This window comes from Gadus macrocephalus, chromosome 15 (genome assembly GCF_031168955.1).
Source record: "Gadus macrocephalus chromosome 15, ASM3116895v1".
In the NCBI taxonomy this organism is placed as follows: Eukaryota; Metazoa; Chordata; class Actinopteri; order Gadiformes; family Gadidae; genus Gadus; species Gadus macrocephalus.
In genome coordinates this window covers 20,084,260-20,105,047 of record NC_082396.1, presented here as the reverse complement: position 1 = coordinate 20,105,047, position 20,788 = coordinate 20,084,260, and the positions used below count along the sequence as shown (strand labels likewise).

General features: G+C 45.2%; 1 protein-coding gene across 2 annotated transcripts in view; it reads left to right on the top strand.

Annotated features, from left to right (window-relative positions):
- Positions 1–305: 305 nt before the first annotated feature.
- Positions 306–20,788, top strand: part of piezo1 (piezo-type mechanosensitive ion channel component 1) — a 90,965-nt gene continuing 70,482 nt past the window's right edge. For both annotated transcript variants that reach the window (XR_009529148.1, XM_060072404.1), the window contains exon 1: positions 306–798. Coding sequence is in view for 1 of the 2 variants with exons in the window: in XM_060072404.1 (XP_059928387.1) it covers positions 735–798 (64 nt within the window). In the remaining variant the exon portion in view is untranslated. The remainder of the gene's footprint in view (positions 799–20,788) is intronic.

The window sequence follows — 20,788 nt, the reverse complement described above, 5'->3', positions numbered from 1 at the left end:
CACACACACACACACACACACACACACACACACACACACACACACACACACACACACACACACCGTAGGAATACTAGGATTATGTTTTTACACGTGTTGCCTACTATGCTCCTTTGAGTCAATATGTGAAGAAAATCCCTTTCATACAATGGGTCTGCTACAAAAACAGTGTTTTTGTAGTGTTTGTGCAGCAGCAGGGAGGTGGCATGGCGTCAGTATAGCAGGGTGTCACAGAGAGAAGGTCCGCAGCAGCAGCACACAGAGGGCTTGTTGAATCATAGTTTCCACTCTGGAACATCACCGAGGAGGAACGCCTTGAGGAGAACACACACACGCACACACACGCAGGCAGGCTCAGGCTGGGGCGGACCCACGGACTAACTTGGTTTTAAAATCTAAAGCATATAAATTGAGCTGCTTAATTTTATTTCAAAGAATGGTTCTAGCTCAAGTGACACCAAAGAAAGAAGTGTATTGAACACTTCCAACTTTTTACACAAACTTTTTACGCAGTTCCGATCTACGATGACCGCACCGGGGAGTAAATGTGTTATCGTTCAGCCGGACTGTTTATCAACTAGTTGAACCGACGATTGATGTTTTATTTTTAAACATGTAGTGCACTACATATTATTGTACGGTTTATTGGAGGATTGGCCCGCAGTGTGCAACGAGTTGTTGGTCCGCCTCTGAAGGCTTCGTGACGGCTCTGTGCCGAAGCACGGCTCCTCAACATGGAGCTCCAGCTGGTCATAGGCTTCTTCTACTGTATGATCCTACCTGCAGTGCTTCTGACAGGTAAGACTGGACATGGTTTTATAATGTAACTACATCGATACACTCAGAACAGGCAAGAACGTTCAATATTCAAATACTGTAGTTCAAAAAGGTACAGTCCATTTATGTGAAACGCCTGTGTTTACACACACACACACACACACACACACACACACACACACACACACACACACACACACACACACACACACACACACACACACACACACACACACACCAAGACACCCCCCCCACACACACACACACACACACACACACACACACACGCACACCAAGACACCCACACACACGTCATATTTCAGGGTTCTGCCTCCTGCTTTTGTTCTATCATGATATATTGCAATCAGCCTTGTTCATACTCAAAATATGTAGAGAGGGGGAGAGCAAGAGAGAGAGAGAGAGAGAGAGAGATATCCTGGTATGTTGCTAAGCCAGTGAGACATTTCTTGACTTGATGTGAGAAGTGATCAGGATGACATCTCCCCGGTTTTAGTGTACGATTTCTGTGGGAAATGTGTGCTGGTTGATCTCAGCCGATGAGAACTCCAGAGATGAAACACAAAATATGACCACACTGTCACTTCAAAATATGATCACACTGAGTGTCAATTCATTTTTGTCATGTTCTCTTCAGCATCTGCTGCCTATTTCAATTCAAGAGAGCAGACTGTGCCTTTAACAGTTAAACAAATGTACCTTTATGGGTACATCTATATTTCCGATAAGCCCTAATTTAAGGGAAAGTCCATGACAAAGAACAAAATTACAATTTGCTGTATGGGTTAAGGTCATTGCTGAATATATGGTCTTACGTTGAATGTGCTTTTGTTTTCCTCCTCTTCTCTTGCCAGTGTTACATGTTTCCAATAGTGTGGATATCTTGGTGTCATGTGCGAGGGCTCATGTGCCCAGGGGCGGGGTGGTTTTAACTGGGCCTCCAGGTCTCGGGCATTACAAGTTCAACCTGAAGCTAGTTGAGAAAGTCTTTACCCTCAGAACACCAAGGATTTACAAGAGAGGCAGTACGCTATCCAACTAGCCATAAATTATCTCAAGTGCCACCCACTGATTAGGTCAACACCACCCTTTTTTAACTGCTTACAGCTAGATGTATTTGTTCCGTGTGTGTGTGTGAGAGTGATAGTGTGTGTGCCAACACACAGGCACACACGTGCGTGTGGGGAGGTTAGACAAAAACAGGAAAGCATGTCAATTCAGATTCACCAGTTGCTAACACACACACACACACACACACACACACACACACACACACACACACACACACACACACACACACACACACACACACACACACACACAGAGAATGGAACATTTCTGGGCTTATTGTTGTTGGACCAGTTGTCGTCATAATGACTGACAAAAGCAACAATGGTTATGGTAACATCAAGCCTGCTAACACATAGCTTAGTATGATCTCGTTAATATTTATTTTGTACTAGTCCGGAATAGTTTTTACAGAACATTAAACAGAGTTACGGCTTAACTTTTTCCATAGCTCCACTGTAATCCCAAAATAACCACGTTGGTTGCCAAGATTTGAACTGCTTTACCTTAATTGTCTACAGCTTTACTTTCCAAATGAGAAGATAATAATTTGTAGGCATTCAAACCCTCTCTACTTTACTCTATTTAATATTTAGTTAAAGTGGTTTGCTGTGTGTGTCTGTGTCATTGGCACACTGTATAGGCTCATATTGTTCAAAGTCAATTTCAAATTACCTCTCTATATCTAAGTTGATAGTTGGTAAGGCGTGTAGTATGTCCATTGTGCAATGCCCGTAAATCGGTTGGTTCAACAAGCATAATGGTTTATAGCACATTATGGCCTCGAAAACTCTCATCACGAAAGCGACTTCCTTCCTCAGATCAAATTCACATTTTGAGTCATGATCATATTTCTTATGTTCATTGTATTGTATCCCTTCTCAACACATACGTTACATATTATTGCCTCAGACAAACTATTATTATTCCATGATCACAGCGACAATATATTTTTTTTAAATTCAAAAAAGTAGACCTATCTAGTGAGAGCAGACTAAAGCAGTGAACAACTGCAATCTGTTGCACTGTGCTGTTTTAAGTGATAAAGAACGTCCGCACGTTGTAAAGAGCGGGTTTATTTCTATGGCCTTGGAAATATGTAAAATGCTAATTGTTTTGAAATATTTCCACGCAAAACCATTGCAATAGGGCTTGAACATTGTGAATTCACTTCACATTGACCGCCTCTATTCCGAAGCGTTGGAGAATAGGAATGTATTTGTTAATAAGGTTTTTTGGTTTTTTGGTTATTGTTGGGCAATTACTTGGGAAATCATTGGTCATTATGGGGAGAAATTGTTAGGTTTGAAACATGGTAAAACAAAAAATTTATTAGCCACAGTTACGGCATATTTACTTTTATTTATGATTTTACTGCAACTACCTGAAGATTGCGGAGTATCAGCAACATAAATCTCATGATATGTTCTGATCGACAAGCCATATGATTATTAAACATGATTTGCAGCATTATCTTTAGCAATGAAAACAGGTAGACCACAGTCTACGTCTCCCATTCTTGGAGATTGTTCAAACCATGTACAGTATGTGGTTCTCAAACCTGCAACCTGTTAGTGTTTGCACATATCAGCGGGGATCTTTCAAAAATGCCCCCAAGTGTAAAAAAGCTCAAGCCCAAATCACACATCTCCGTTTCAGAGCCGTGTTGCTGCTCAGAGACCGTACACGTCCCGTTAGATGATACATGAAGATATAGGTATATTAGCATATATATTAATCTCTCTGGGACTTGGAGTCCTCTGAGAGCCTAGCGAGGTGTCACACAACACTGCATGGGTCTCGGCTTGAACACATTGCTTATTGTATCGAGAGACATTCTAAATTCTAGAACCGTTGTTGAATCTAGATACTTATCTTGTGTAAATGTGTTATGTATGTATGTATGTATGTATGTATGTATGTATATATGTATATATATATATATCTCTAGATGATTAACAGACAATTCAAAAAGTGACCCAAGCGTATAGATTATTCATGTATAGTTTGAAGTAAGAGCAGATCCTTTTATACCTGCAATGAAACGTGTGTGTGTGTGTGTGTGTGTGTGTGTGTGTGTGTGTGTGTGTGTGTGTGTGTGTGTGTGTGTGTGTGTGTGTGTGTGTGTGTGTGTGTGTGTGTGTGTGTGTGTGTGTGTGTGTGAGGGGTTTGCATGGATGTGTTTGGTCTTTTTTGGAAATGGTTGAAGGGCTGATAACCTTTATCTATTGTTTATCTAAGCTGCTACTGCTCAGAGAAGCCTGCTACTACCTGCTGCAGCATATAATGTCTGTGTATATATGAATGGGTAAATACAGTCTTTAATGTAGATGTCAGTAGTTGCAGGATTTGAAAACCATTGCAGAGGGAACAAAACATTACTTGGGTCAGAGCAGATGAATGGAATCAACTAACAGAAACAAGAACTTAAACATAAGGAAACCAACAAATAGGCAGAAGACATAGACGGTACTATCTAATTGCTGATATCTCCCACAGGGTGATAGCAAGGAAGAAGGATGCTTTCATCTGATTAGCGAGAGTTTTGACGTTCCACCTTTGAATAAACTAAACCATTACATTTGAACAAGATACAATCTAAGAACTATTCAGCAGCTTTAAAACATCAAATATTTAAAGGGCCCATGCCACCAAGTGTGGGTGTGATTAACTGGTGGCACACCTGGTGGCATGACATGAGCCCTTTAAGGAAGGGTTTATGTGGAGAAACTAGGAGGAGAAGTGGGGTGTTGTAGGGATGGTCTATGCCAGTGTCCATAAAACCATGGGAATCCCCAATGGTGTTATGCTGACAAAGTGCATCCGGTCTCGTGGCAGCAGTTATTCAGGCCTAGTGATTGTGGCAGCTGCTTAAAAAAAAAAAAAAAGACCAGTTCCTCTTCAGACAATTTTCAGACGGCTATGGTATTTTGCTACCCAAGTGTAAACATTTGATCAGTTTACCTGCTAATATCAGGGCTAGCGATAGGGAAAACATGCTTTTGACCCACTAACGGGCATATCCTTCTGCTTAATTTACACCACATTAATCGACCCCATACTAGGCCGACATTGCGTACGTGTTTGAATTCCCAAATTGATACAAATAAAATGCAAGTAAACCGCGATATAACACGGTTTGACATAGTGCCTATATGGATGTAACGTGGTGCGACCATGGACCCCGATTAGAGGGGCGATTTCTGCACAGAACTGCCTAAAAAACAAATGAAACGTCTGTGTCTAATCTATAGTCGGGTGTAGTTTTGATAGTGAAATATTAGAATGCCTTCCTGCGGCGCCCTTTGTAAGAAGAAGCTTACAAGAAGATTTGTCAGCAATAAGCCAATTACAAATAAAAAGCCCTTTGTTGTTTCATATTAATCACAGGCTTCGGCTAAATCTAAAGTATTCTACAAAGCTTGTTTACGGGTGTGTTGTTAATTAATCACAGAGCTCTTCTGGCTATCTGTGTCGCCACATGAGGTCAGATTGATACAAATAATAGGCTTCCCATCCCAGGTCATTCACTGAGCAGTCAACGAGCAGTCAATGTGGGAAAATCATGATTAACGCACTCCCAGAATTATATGTTTATACTATAATAACGAGGTCATCATTTTGTGGAGCCAAACAAAGGCGTTAAATTGGGTTTTACCTATATCAGGGATCTCCTCAAACAATGCTATAGTGGTGCTGCGCCACCATACTCATTTCAATTAAAGGTATTTGTATGTAGCCCTTAATCACAGTTACAGTCTCAGGGCTTCACAGGCCATATATTCATGAGATCCACCTAGGAGTGGTTGCATCCTCCTTCCTGGGATGGTGAGGAGTGCAATGGGTGAAATAATTGACAAGGCAATTCTGTTGTCTTGGTGATAGGGTGGTGGCCGGTGAGCAGGCTGGTTACCTTCTGGGAATTCCAGGCATCCAGTCAGGGTGCAAATAAAAAATGTTTTCAACCACTAATATACAGTGGTGGGTAGAGTACTGAAAATCTATACTCAAGTAAAAGTAAAATTACCTCCTTCAAAATCTACTTAAGTAAAAGTAAATATTCCAATTTGAAAACCTACTTGAGTAAGAGTAAAAAAGTACTTTGTTTTAAAGTTACTCAAATTACAAGTTACTTTACATTTTTGTATTGGAGTGCTTGGATCAGTGAAAAAGAATCAGTAGCATGCGGTGCCCCTTCATTTTGGTGTGGCAGAAACTACTGCGTATGACCACACCCACAATTTATATATATTTTTTACATATATATTTTGAGCTACATTAAAACATGTTAACTAAACTAATTGTGAGTAAGAAATAAACTAATAGCCTAATGTTACTGCACGCTTTTGAAGTGCCATCCGCAACACTCGTCATATGATGTCCCTTATAGGGAAGTTATTTCTTCCATATTTTATTTTAACAACAGGCTTAGCGAGTGCATTGCAAATACATGAAAAGTAGAAATACAAGTCATCAATCAAGCAGACCTTCGATTTGGAACTTGGCCCGACGATGTGTGCAAATCTCTCAATAACAACACTTTTGAAATCAGATATTTCTCAATAACAAATCAGGTATGAAATCAGGTATGCAATTTGAATACCTGTTGAAATAAATAAATAAATAAATAGTCTTCAATGCCGAAAGATACAGGCGGAGTAAAGTGATTTTAAACAACAACAGTCCTAGAATATGACCATGGGGCAGACTACTTTACGACCATATGGGCGTCTTATATCGCTGATTGCAATTCTTATTGCAGCCTGCAGGGTTATGCGAGAAACATACGGAGGGACGCGGTCGTTGAGCTCCGCCGCCCCACATTGCATGACACGTTAAACTCAACTAGAATCACCACCATCAATTTGATATCAACAGACCAAAAATTGTCGGAAAGCCTACAGAAACTATAGATAGTTAATGTGACAATCACATTATTAACAATAAACTTGGAGCAATGATTTACTGAGGACCAATTTTTTTTGGGAGCATGCTTTTGCAGGGAGTTCGCCGCCCCACCTGCCCATATGGACGGCACGCGGCTGGTTAGAATGCGTGAGTGAGTGAGGGAGAGAAAGAGATGCACTCCTAAAACATTTCTTCACAAGTTGTACAAAAAGCAATTGCATTAAGCTCTGTGCATGTGACAAAAGGCAAGAGCTTTGTAGGAACACAACCAATTAAACACAAACGAGACTGACTTGGTTGGCTGATTGGGCAATCAGATTGATCCAGCCCACGCACACTCACAGAGCCAGACACGACAATGTCGAACAAGTTTGTGAGTGGTCTGCAGAATACAGTGTAACATAGTTTCTTTAGAATTATATAAACTATAGCCTGCCCTACGTGGACCGTAACTCTGCACCCCCTGGCGAAAATATCTTTCTGCGCGTCTGCATCCATGCGTTTCTAGTCCTCAGTCCCAACGTAACGGTCGACTCACGTTGCAACCTAGGGAAAGCGCGTCGCTAACGTGTACGCTTGTATTACAGTCAACAAAGATAATGTTTTAATCAAAATACTAATTTTAATGAAAGCACAATGGAAAATGTAATTGAGTAAAGAGTAGAATTCTAAATCAAATATTTACTTGAGTAAGAGTAAAATTACAGACTTAAAAAAGGAACGTGAAAAGTACTCGTCAGCCGAAAAATGTACTTTTTTACTAATTTGCGTTACTTGTAATGCGTTACTACCCACCACTGCTAATATAGTGCGAGTCATCTGCAGCAATCTCAGCAAACCCAGTGCAACAGCAGCTTAGTGCGCCTCTAGGCCAAATAAAAGAGTAAAATAGTAGGTAGGTTTTCAGCTTGTCTTTGAATATCTCAGTAGAGTCAGTTTCCCTGATTACAGATGGTAGACCATTCCAAAGATAGGGGGCTCGATTGAAGGACCATCAGGTAGGATGGTGCTAATTCATGCAAGGCTAGGTAAACAGTAGCACCTTAAAATCCGAACTGGCAGTTCTATGGTTGTTGTGTTTTTTCCCCCACTTATGTTCTGAAATGGTTCAATTGGTTAGAAGGTATGTTTACGGCTTGGTGAAGGCAGAACTTCACTATGAAGCGGCTCACACACCAGACAAGGAGCACCGCGCGGGACAGCCTTATGTAGTGGAAAGGATAAACCTGTGAGAAGATTATATTTTAGGTGATAGGGGAGGTCATGAAAGGTTCGAGCCAAGCTGGAAGTTATAGAGTGGCTCTAATTGGAAACATGACCCACTGAAGTGAAGTTAAAACATAGGGCTTAAAAGGAGATTTTTACACTCTGCAAAGTGTCAATGAAATTGCACAGTAACACTTGTGCTATAAAAGACAAGAGCATACAGACAAAATACAAACAATCACTATTCTGACGACTGAGAGCCAGAAAAGGAAATGAAGATCAGGTATAATACCTGTTTACCAGCCTGTTGTTATTAGTGGTTGAGGTTTTTAATGTGTGTGAGAGCAGTGTTGGTAGTGAGGAAAGAAAAGACCCCGGCAGTAAAAAAGGAAAAAGGCATTTACAAGTTATTGCAAGTAAGTTCATCTTTACAAATAAATCTACAGAGATGGATGAAACGGGACAGAGGATGTGCCAATACTGTGACAAAGTGGGGAAAAAGGGTGTGTGACAAATTCTGTTTGGGTGACACAGATCTCCAGTAGCGCCGAGATCATTCATTGGCCTGTGACATGTGCCACCGCGACCACTGACATACCATGGCACATGCCGTTCTGGAACGGCAGATGCCGCTCAGGAGCGGTAACTGCCGTTCAGGAGCGGTAACAGGTCTGACTAATCGATAACAGAGATTTAGAGCTATAGTTATGGCTACAGAGGCAGTTCCCTAAATTGACTGTCTAAAAAAAATTCCACTTGTGTTTTATCAAGGTGTCCTAGTAGCGTAGCCTATATAGCCTACTGTATGACTGCTTCAGCTCATAACTATTCAATAGGCCAAATATTAAGTTTGTTCTTATTGGTGTTTAACCCAAAAATTTAAGTAGGCCTACAGGTTAAATGTAAATGTAAATGGACTGCATTTATATAGCGCTTTTCTGACCATCGGCCACCCAAAGCGCTTTACAATGTTGCCTCACATTCACCATTCACGCACACATTCACACACCGACGGCGGAGTCAACCATGCAAGGCGACAGCCAGCTCGTCGGGAGCTAACAGTCAGGGTTAGGTGCCTTGCTCAAGGACACCTCGACACTCAGCTAGGAGGAGCCGGATTGAACCAGCAACCTTCAGGTTACCAGCCAACCCGCTCTACCTCCTGAGCTACTGCCGCCCATGCAAGGTTATATATATAGCGAGGTTCCTATCATTTAACACTGATCCAGTGTCATAAACCTTTCTATACCGACATGATCCAGTGGTATCATGGCATAAAGGCTAGTCCAACCGTTTTTCCGCTGGCGAGCCAATTATGATAAATGGAAGTTCCATTTCCTACTGGAACCACCGTTTTTCCGCTAGCATGCCACTCATGTAAAATGGTAATTACCAGTTTATACTGGCTGGCACCTACCGTTTTTCCACTGGCATGCCACTTATGTAAAATGGTAATTACCAGTTTATACTGGCACCTACCGTTTTTCCACTGGCATGCCACTCATGTAAAATGGTAATTACCAATTTATACTGGCACCTACCGTTTTTCCACTGGCATGCCACTTAGCATATGTACAATGGTAAGTACTGGGGATGTGCATTTCTGGCAAAAATACTATTCAATATTCGCTGAGAAGTATTTGGTATTTGAAAATCGGTCAATCAAGAACCCACACGCACCTCGGATACACTCACACAGAGGCTTGTTGATTTGTATGAAATCAATCAAAATTATTAAAACATCGCTATTTATTTTACTGAACACAGCCTGCATGACGGTGAACTAGACACGTCTTTAGGCCAAACAAATTTACACGGTGTGTCTTTTTACAATTTATTTGTTACCAGCATTCGTAGTGTGATCAGCTGAGAAATAGTCTGCCAAAGACGATGACGTCGCTTAGCAACAGAGGAGTCGGAGGGATTATTAGTCTGCGTCACTCCCCGCTCTAAGCGCATGTTATGCAGAAAGAGACAAGAGCCCCAATCATGTCTTGTTGTGCACAAACAGTTTTAATAAGACGCAGAAGTTTTACAGGATACCATCAACTCGCACCCCATTTAATGCAAACAGAAGACGTCTTTGGTTACAAGCTATCAGAAGAAGCGATTGGAATGAGCAGATGATTAAGCTTACTACCGTCACCGGAGTCCGGCGGTTTTCAAAAGCATCTGTCATTTCAAAAGCAACAACAAACAGATCGCACATATCCGAGTCCCTCCAGAAAAATGCGGTGTTTTTTTGTGATTTATGCGGCCAAAAATCCTTGATTATGCAGCACGTTTTCTACAAAAATGCGATGAAATATGTGGCATATTTATGCAATTTTATGAGATTTAATTGCGGGAACTTGTGAAAATTGCGGTTTGATGAAAGAGGGGAAAAAAGTGATTCCCCCAACACCCTGTTCTCAAAGTCCATCTCTTTAACTATCCTTGCGTGTTCGGCTGCGGCAAAGTGGTTTTCCAGCTTCGACTTCCGCCTGTGGTCCAACACGCAGTTGCACAGAGTGCAAATTAATTTGCCCCCACTGTCGTGTAACAATCCGGGAAACTGCTTTGCACGGTCTTTTGCACTTATCTTTGTTGGCAAATGACACCGCTTCATCTTGCCTTCGTCACAGGGTTTGCCATGACGTTCACGACGCGTAATTACGTCACTCCATGACGTTCCCATGGCAACAGGGGGAAATGGCTGCTTTATGCGGTGAAAGTGCGGCATATTTAAAAAAATGCGCCCCCCGCATGAATATGCGGACTCGCTGATTATGCGTTGAATTATGCGATCACATGATCGCTTTTTTCTGGAGGGACTGATATCCTAACAACAGAACGGACAAGAGAACCGTATGAATCCCTTTATTCACGGCGTTATATTGTTATATAGTGTCGATAAAGACCCAATATATATAGCTTTACATTTACGGCAATATGGCCTACTTGTCTTGGAATTATACGGGGGAAGCGGGAAGTGCTAAGGATTGGTTTTGGGTCGTTTTAGAAAAATAAATGGCTTTGGTGGAATTTGTAAAGACATAATTTGAATACCTCATAGATTAGAGAGACATATAGAAATACATAATACAAATCTCACTGGCTCATACACAGGCAGTGACAATCAACTCGGAAAACTGATTCTCATAGCGCATGCTCACTAAGAGAAGGCAGATGGCTTTGCCTTTTTCGAAATATTACACTTTATTAAGTGCTGGAAAACTGGATCTAGAAGCTTAAAATAACCATTACATATCCCATTATCCATGACACATCTACCAAATATCTAGGACATTTTTGAAAATGATATAAATATACATCTCAAAGACGGCTAATAACTCTTCCCCTCAATGCTTTGTTTGGCTTGTACTTCCCCAACCCATACAATAGGCACTATTGCCTGGATTAGCCATTTGAGAGTATGGTCATTCATACCCACCACTCCTTGCTATTACGAGTCACTTATTTCTGTTGTCCATCACTTTTTATTTTACAGGCAGCTCCTTTAAAGGTATAATTCGCCCTGATAATCTATAATAAATGATAATCTCTCGCTCTCTTAATGTGTTGCCTATTACAGTCAGACAGTTTTTAATTCATATTTTGAAGAGGCAGGGGCAGGGCACAACCTTCTCCTATCAGTCTTTTTCACCTGCGCTATTCTTATTGGAACATGCCAAATAAACGCGTCATTACTGATGAAATGCATACTGAAAAAACATTGTTTGTCCAAATTATTTAAGTTTTTCTCAGAGTGAAGTTGTGTTCTCTGTGTTATAATTATATTATTTTAATGATAAAACAGCCAAGAGACACCAGGGTAGCCTCATTGTAAAACTCTTCCGGATGTCCCTCCCCTACAGCCTCCGCAAATCCCTACTTAGATATTTCCTACGTGTATGCGTAGTGTTAACGATATATTGTTATAAAACATGTTCTATGATTGTAGCTGCAAGCTTCATTGGCTTGTTGATTGTAGGTGCAAGCCTTATTGGCTATGTATACTAAATGAATGATAACCAACGAAAACAGTGGGGACACACAGATCCTCCCCACGGTTGAGTTGGAGAGAGTTTCTCACTACGGGGGCAGGAGATTAAAATCCTGGACATAGCTCAACTTTGTGGTTAGCTTTTGTCTTCTTTTTGCTGATCAAAAACTTGATTTGCAAATAATACATTGATGTTTGTAAGCCTCTTGGACTGGAGTTGTGTGTCACCTGGTCCCCACATGTCTGAAACGGCTGCTCTTTCCTGTGGGGGGCCTAAAAGCCTTGTATATGCTCCCCTCAGTTCATATTGTGAGCAAATTTAAAGGTATCAAATATCCCTTCTACCCTGACGATATCCAGGGTAAATATCCCTGGATATCGTCAGGTATGTCTCTTTTAAGTCCTAATGAGACTGACAAAGTGTGAGAGTGACTGTTTTTGCACATTTGTCTTACTTTCTTAGGGAATTGGTTCCTTATCATTGCTTCAGAAAGAAGTGTGTCCAAGCTTGCGTATTGGGTCTCCTTCTGCAGCAGTACTATCTAACTATACAAATCACTGGGTTATATTTGACGCTTTGTACTTCGATCAACTTGTAAAATCGTTGTCCTCAATAGATTTTTTTTATCTAAGATACATTGCCAAACTCAGGTTTGCTGTATGCCTGTGTGGTGAGACGCAGGGGCAGAGCCCTTTGTAATGATCAGGGCCGTCACAGCCAATGGCTTCCGTCTCCACCTTATTTATTCTGAGGTAGCTTTTTGTGTCGGGAGGTGCCACAATTTGTCTCCTCGTTATTTCCTGTCTATCCCCTACATACCAATTGATTTCATTTATCCTGTTTGTTACATGTGGAACACACATGTTTTAGTTAATAAAAACAACCTATTTTTGGAACTTCGTCTCTGGTGCAGTCAGTCAACGAACGTGTGTGCTATATAATTGTTTGGATTTAATTGATCAGTATATCCCTGGGTGCAATCCCTAGGGTGGCGTTTTCGGTTAGCTTGTTTTTCCCCTTAATGCCACATTTGGCGTTGTCGGCAGGATGACTTTCTAAAAACACCAGAGGCGTATGTTCCGATATTTATAGGTTGTACTTTACTTATATATATATATATATATATATATATATATATATATATATATATATATATATATATTTTATTTTTTCTCCCTTCACTTCAGGTATTTGGATTGACCTTTCTCTCTGTCTGCGTGAGTGTATGTTGGCAAAAACAGCAGTTGTCCTGACCGTCGTAGCAGTTGGCTGCTGTGCTCCTTTTACAGTGGACCAAAAACCTCGCTGGCACAGGTAAATCATAGTTTAGCCATGAATATAGAAGAGCTACAAGAGCTGAGGGAATTGGTGGCACAGCTTAAAGCAGATAATGAGAGATTGAACCTAAGACCGAATCCAGCACCTTCGGGCGATGCCTTACTTGCTGAGCCTGGGGCCTCTGTGGCAGAGAGATTGGTGTTCGTCCCCCGTGATAGAAAGTGTCCCATGTTTAAAGGAAAGTCAGGGATTAAGGTAAATGAATGGATTGAAGAGGCAGAGGCATGCATGCGGGCACGTCACCTTTCTGTGAATGATCAAGCTTTCTTTCTGTTTGATCAGTTAGAAGGGGAGGCCAGAGAGGAGATAAAGTATCGCCCGAGCACCGATAGAAATGATCCCAAAAAGATCAAAAGTATTCTCCGGGAATTGTACGGATGCTCTCAGTCTTATGTAGCCCTGCAAGAGGCTTTCTTTTCGAGGAAGCAGCAGGATGGTGAAACCTTGTTGGAGTTCTCTTTGGCTTTGATGAGTATTATGAATAGAGTAAAGCATCGTGCACCCGATGGTTTGGTGAATGCTGAGGTTTTGTTGCGCGATCAATTCTCTGAACATGTTATCGATGGTGCTTTGCGGAGGGAACTTAAGCAGCTTATAAGACGCCAGCCAACCATGACCATGCTAGAGCTCAGAGCAGAGGCTATTAGGTGGGAGCACGAGGGCATGCCGGGTGGCGCGAGGGGTCGCAGTCAGTCTGTTCCATCCATACATGGTGTCCAGTATGCAGTGCATGGTGGTCATATGCCCGTTTCTAGCAGCTCCACAGAGGGGTCTGAACTATCAGAGCTAAAGGACATGTTGAGACGTCAACAAGAGCAGCTTAATCAACTGTCCCAGAGTGTTGCCACGTTACAGCGCCCTTATCAAAGGCCTCGTGGCAACTCCATTATATGCAGGCGGTGCCAACAGCCTGGCCATTTTGCCCAAGATTGTGACGGGCCAAGGGTTCCTCCTCATGCCCAGGCCTTCTCGGCAAACCACCCTAGGAGCAATGGACAGGTTTCACCTCGTCCGTCGGCGGGAAACTAGCACCCACCGAACTGCAGAGCCAAAGTTCTGGTGGGGGGTTGCCTGGCTCGAGTAATGTGTCCGTCGGATCTAGCTTAATCTCATCATGTCCCCATTTAGATGTACTCATTGGTGGGGTCCCGGTACCATGCCTAATAGACACCGGGTCAATGGTGTCTACCGTCACCGAGACCTTCTTTTTGAATCACTTTGAACCCTGGGGCTCTGACCGTCTGCGCTCTTGTCAATGGCTACAGCTCCGGGCAGCCAATGGGCTGAGCATACCCTACGTCGGCTATTTAGAACTGGATGTTGAGCTTTGTGGAAAGTCCATAGCACAGTGCGGTGTTCTGGTTGTGAGAGACCCACCTGGGGGGATTGGCCTCCAGGCACCTGGTGTGCTCGGCATGAACATTTTGAATAAATGCTACCATGAGCTTTTTGGGCAGCATGGTCTGGCCCTCTTCGGACTGCCCTCTGTCTCTCAGGCTCATGGTGCTGTTGCTGAGGCCCTACAGCGGTGTCATTTTGCAGAAACTCACCCCATAAGGCCAGGGAGGGTCAAAGTCCGTGGAGGCCGAGCCCATCGTATCCCGGGTGGCACTATGGTTATGGTAGCTGCTACATGTTCAGCACAGTTTTCCGACACCTCGGTATTGTTTGAGCCCACGGACAGAGGACTTCCTGCGGGCTTGTTGGCCTCGCCATCTCTGATCCGGGTGAGCCGTAGTACTAGCTACATACCGATAGTTAATGTGGGCACGGAAGATGTGTTACTGTATCCTCGCACCGATTTGGGAAGTTTGTGTTGTGTGCAAGTGGTGAGTTTGCCCGCAAGTGTCACCGAGGTCAACACTGTGATGGCCACTGTTGCCTCCCAGATGGTTACATCATCAGTACCATCCCAGATTGAGGAAATTGACCTCTCTGTCTTGGAGGCTTCAGACCAGGAAAGGGTCCGGAATTTGCTACAGCGGTTCAGCGGAATCTTTGCCTCCCATGATGGGGACCTGGGTTGTACTAACCTCCTCTCTCATCAGATTCCACTAGTCGATGAGGCGCCAGTTCGACAACGATACAGGCGTATCCCCACATCGGAATATTAGATGGCTAAGGCTCATATCAATTTATTGATGGAGGCACAAGTTATCACTGAGAGTTGTAGCCCATATGCGTCCCCTATAGTGTTGGCCCGAAAGAAGGATGGTAGTCTCCGCATGTGTGTTGACTACCGCCAACTAAACGCGAAGACACGCAAAGACGCTTTCCCTCTTCCTCGCATCGAGGAGTCCCTCGATGCATTGACAGGAGCCCACTGGTTCTCTACTATGGACCTAGCCAGCGGGTATCACCAGGTCCCTGTTGCGGTGGGTGATCGTGCCAAGACGGCCTTCTGTACACCTTTCGGCCTTTTCGAATGGCAGCGAATGCCATTCGGCCTTTGTAACGCGCCAGCAACCTTTCAACGGTTGATGGAAAGGATTTTTGGGGACCAGCAATGTCAAACCTTGTTGTTGTACTTGGATGACATTGTGGTCTTTTCTACTTCTGTTTCCCAACACCTGGAACGTTTGGAACTTGTTCTGGGGCGTTTGCAGCATGAGGGCCTTAAGGCCAAGTTGAGCAAATGTGCATTTTTCAAACAGGAGGTTGGCTACCTCGGTCACGTCATTTCGAGTCAGGGGGTGGTGACGGACCCTAAAAAGATTGAGGCAGTGGCTAGTTGGCGTTGCCCTAGCACCGTCTCGGAGGTGCGTTCTTTCTTGGGGTTCGCCAGCTACTACCGCCGGTTTGTGGAGGGTTTTGCCAAGGCGGCGGCCCCCCTCCACAAGCTGGTGGCGGCGCTGGGTGGCACTAAATCAAAGCGAGGCCCGGGCCAAAGTTTGCTGTCCCATTGGTCTGAAGAGTGCCAGCAAAGCTTTGATGCCCTAAAGAGAAAGCTGACCACGGCCCCTGTCCTTGCCTACGCCGATTTCAGCTTGCCATTCATCTTAGAAGTGGATGCGAGTTACAGCGGATTAGGGGCTGTTCTATCTGAGGAACAGGGGGGGAAGGTGCGCCCTATAGCTTATGCCAGCCGTGGTCTTAGGCCCACTGAGCGCAACATGTCCAACTACAGTTCCATGAAGTTGGAGTTCGTCGCGCTCAAGTGGGCCCTCACCGAAAAGTTTAGGGAGTATCTGTTGGGGCAGCGCTGTATTATCTTTACGGACAACAATCCCCTAAGTCACCTGTCTACTGCAAAACTAGGAGCAGTAGAGCAGCGCTGGGTTGCCCAGATGGCTCCATTCGACTACGAGATCAAATATCGCTCCGGCAGACAGAACCGCAATGCGGATGCTCTGTCGAGGCAGAACCCCTCGGACCATCCTGTTTTGGCGGATTTGGCCCTGGGCACGACCCTTCCAACTGCCTTACAGCAAGTTGAGCAGGCACAGCCAGTAACGCAGGTGGTTCAAGCGGTGGTTACGGCGTTCCCTGATAACAAAACCTCCCATTTGCACTCTAGTCAGGAACAAGATCCCGTCTTCCAGGAGGTTGTGCCACATTGGAGGCGAGGTGTTAAACCTGGGCCTGCTGAGAGACAGCGAATGTCCAAGTCGGCATTGGTTCTCTTACGCCAGTGGGACCGACTAGTGGAAAGGGAAGGTGCCATATACCGTAGGGTGTTTCGTTCAGACGGAGCAGAGGAATATTTCCAACTGTTGCTTCCTGCTAAGTTGAAGTCTGATGTTCTGACCCAGCTACATCAGGAGCATGGCCACCAGGGGGTGGAGCGCACCTTGGACTTGGCCCGTAAACGGTGCTATTGGCCCGGGATGTCCTCCGATGTGGCTCGTTGGTGCCTTGAGTGCGAGCGATGTCAAACTGCAAAAGACACTAAACCCCCAGCACGTAGCTTCATGGGGCATTTGTTGGCCTCAAGGCCAAATGAGGTGCTTGCTGTGGATTTCACGTCACTGGAACCGTCTCGGTCGGGTGTGGAAAATGTTCTAGTTATGACCGACGTGTTCAGTAAGTTTTCGCTGGCCATCCCAACCCAGGACCAGCGTGCCTCCACCGTGGCAAGAGTGCTTGTCCATGAGTGGTTTTACAAGTTCGGTGTCCCTGCTCGCATCCATTCCGACCAAGGTCGTTGTTTTGAGGCAATTCTCATCCAACAACTTTGCCAGCTCTATGGTGTGGAGAAATCACGCACCACGCCCTACCATCCTGCCGGTAATGGCCAGTGTGAGCGGTTTAACCGCACCCTACATAACCTCCTCCGTACTCTGCCAGCATCTCGAAAAAGAGATTGGGTTGCGTGCCTCCCACAGCTGCTCTTCTGTTATAATACCACCCCGCATTCAGCAACCGGTGAGTCCCCTCACTTCCTGTTGTTCGGCCAGGAGCCACGCCTACCGCTTGACTTTTTGCTGGGAACAGTACCCGACCCTGTAGCCGGGACGGTGCATGATTGGATTGACGAACACCAAGCCAGGCTGCAAGTCGCCTTTCAGGGGGCTGAAGGCCGGCTTCGAGCTGCAGCCGGTAAACGGAAAGAGGCCCATGACCGTCAGGTTAAAGATCTACCACTGGGGGAGGGTGAGTTGGTCTACCTCCGTAACCTCAGTAGGAGGGGCTGCCACAAAATTCAGGACCTGTGGAGCCCAGTGGTATACGAGGTTATCAAAGCCCCCCCAGTAAACGGGGCGGTGTACACTATTGCTCCAGTGACTGATCGGAGCAAAGTCCGACAGGTACATCGTGGTCTCATTAAAGCCCGGCTAGGGAGCGATGCACCGGTAGGCCCGCCTTACACAAGTCCGCCAGTCGTTGAGACTGTTGTCGTGACGGAGGACGACATGGATGTTGATCTGGCGTTCTTGCCCCCGACGTCACTGCTACATCCAGTAGCGACGCCTGTTGTTGCCCTTGCCTGTCCGGGCCCCCAGGTGTTGCCTGCTGACCCCCCAACATCATCGGCTGGACCAAGATCTACTGCGGTAAACACCAGTATCCCAGCCAGCCCCTCCCCTAGTCTAGACACTCAAACTAGTACTAGCGGAGAGGTTCATACTGACAGTACACCCGTAGTACGGGTGGTAGAGAGTCTGGATCAGGTAGAGGTCAGTATGCCAGGGCTATCGCCAGTGGTCCCAGAGTCGAGCATTGGTGGAGTGGCTCTACGCCGGACATGTAGAGCCATGGCAGGCCAACATTCTAACATTCACCATTTACCTCAGACAGCCGGCCAGATGGGGGTGTGCCCCAGTGGCCCTGTGTCGAGTCCAGTTGGTGCTGCTCTTCAAACCCAGGGTTCGAATGGGGCTGCCAACCGGCCTATCGTCGGGACGCCGACTGAAAATGTGGGGGTAGATTGTGGTGAGACGCAGGGGCAGAGCCCTTTGTAATGATCAGGGCCGTCACAGCCAATGGCTTCCGTCTCCACCTTATTTATTCTGAGGTAGCTTTTTGTGTCGGGAGGTGCCACAATTTGTCTCCTCGTTATTTCCTGTCTATCCCCTACATACCAATTGATTTCATTTATCCTGTTTGTTACACACATGTTTGTTACACACATGTTTTAGTTAATAAAAACAACCTATTTTTGGAACTTCGTCTCTGGTGCAGTCAGTCAACGAACGTGTGTGCTATATAATTGTTTGGATTTAATTGATTAGTATATCCCTGGGTGCAATCCCTAGGGTGGCGTTGTCGGTTAGCTTGTTTTTCCCCTTAATGCCACACCTGCCTGCTCTAGAGGTGATCATTCGCACTTTAATAGAATTCAGGCTAGAACCGCGATCCCCTTTTCCCCTGCCTAAGCAAGGCATCTGTGACAATCTACACATGGTGTAGAATTCTGCAGGAAGGCTGTTGACAAGGTCTAGCTGGACCACTCAAATTACATTCTTCTTCACATTTGTTTCCCATGAAGTTCAGGATTTATTTTAAGGTACTTGTTTATTTTACGTATAGAGCCTTGCATGGTCCAGGACCAGTGTACATCTCTGACCTGCTCAATCCTTATATCACCGCTGAAAACAAAGCTGGTTGGCACTTTGAAGTGTTAAAGTGTAATTCCGGCGCAAATTTAACCCAGGATCTTTGTTTTGGCATTAAAACCCATCAAATAAGCCTCCCAGATACCTTTTTCATTGAAAATCGAGTATTATAGTTTGCCGGGCGCAATGTTTGGCGTCCATGTTGTTGACTTGGGGCATAGTGTTTCGCTTCGCATTTTTGAACCACTAAATAGCACCAAACCTCTGCAGTAGCATGACTAGGGTCCCTACACATAAAACGAAGCACAAACAACTTAGTTTGCAAACCCGGAGTTTATTTAAAAAGACAGTTTAACAAGCATTACCGGGAGGTCCGTGTTTACAGGAAGTCCACACAAGTCGATTGCCGAATACGCCGGAGTTCAGTTCAAGGAGGAAAGTTTTGGAATTTCTAATTTATATAATATATATTTATAAATAATATATAGCAAGTGTTGACACGTAAATTAAAGGAATTGCATATGTAAGTTACAGTTACAAAATAATTGTTCGCTACAATCAAGCATGGCACGTTGTTGACGGAAGACGCACTGCACACGTGATTGACGCATAGAGTGAAGGACAGCTCAAGCACCGGAGAAGACGACCCATCCACAGCTTGAAAATCTACACGGATTTCACCAACGTGGAGGGGTGGGCCGATACTCAGGCGAGGGGGATCCCTCGCCTGGAGCCTCCACTGGCAACGCTTCTCTGTCCGGGCGCCGGATGGCTCCCTAATGAAAAGCCGCTGCCCCCCGACCGCCTCCAGAAGCAGGTTGTCGGCCTAACGGACAGGGTGTTCGTTTGTGCCTCTCAATCCGCGGCGGCGGTCAACAACATCGCCCTACTCTCCTCTGCCATGGTCTCCTTGTCGGCTGACAGGGAGGCCTACGGCCCGGAGGAAGCCGTGAGATGGCTGGCGGTTTTCCGCTTTTCCAGCGCCATCCTCCAGCTATGCCAGCCGATAGCCGTTTCGGCCGGCCGGCATATGGTGTGGGCTACCATAATTCAAAGGGTCATATGGCTCTCCCACACTGCGGTGCCGGAACGAGAGCGGGCCAGCCTCGTCCAGGGTCCACTAGCGCCGGATGGCCTATTTGGTCCCAGGTTCTCCGAGGTGCTCGTGCACCAGCAGTCAGTCCGTGAGAATCTTTCCCGGTTCGGGGCGATTCTCACGGGCTCCTCCCGCCAGCAGGCTGGGAGGAAGCGGGGTCTAGGCCGGTCCCATCGTTCCAGGGGGCCGCCTCCGACTCCAGCCCCGGTGCAGCAGCCGCAGCCGCAGCCGCCGCGCACGGGGAGAGCAGCAGCGCAACGGACCGGGAAGTTCCGGACGCTTGCTCCTACTTTTTCTTTCCCTATTAAAGAAAAAAGTAAAGACCGTTCGGCCGAACGGCGGTACATGGTACCTAAAGAGCGATATTCCTCAGGCCACCTGCGTCCTACGCTTGT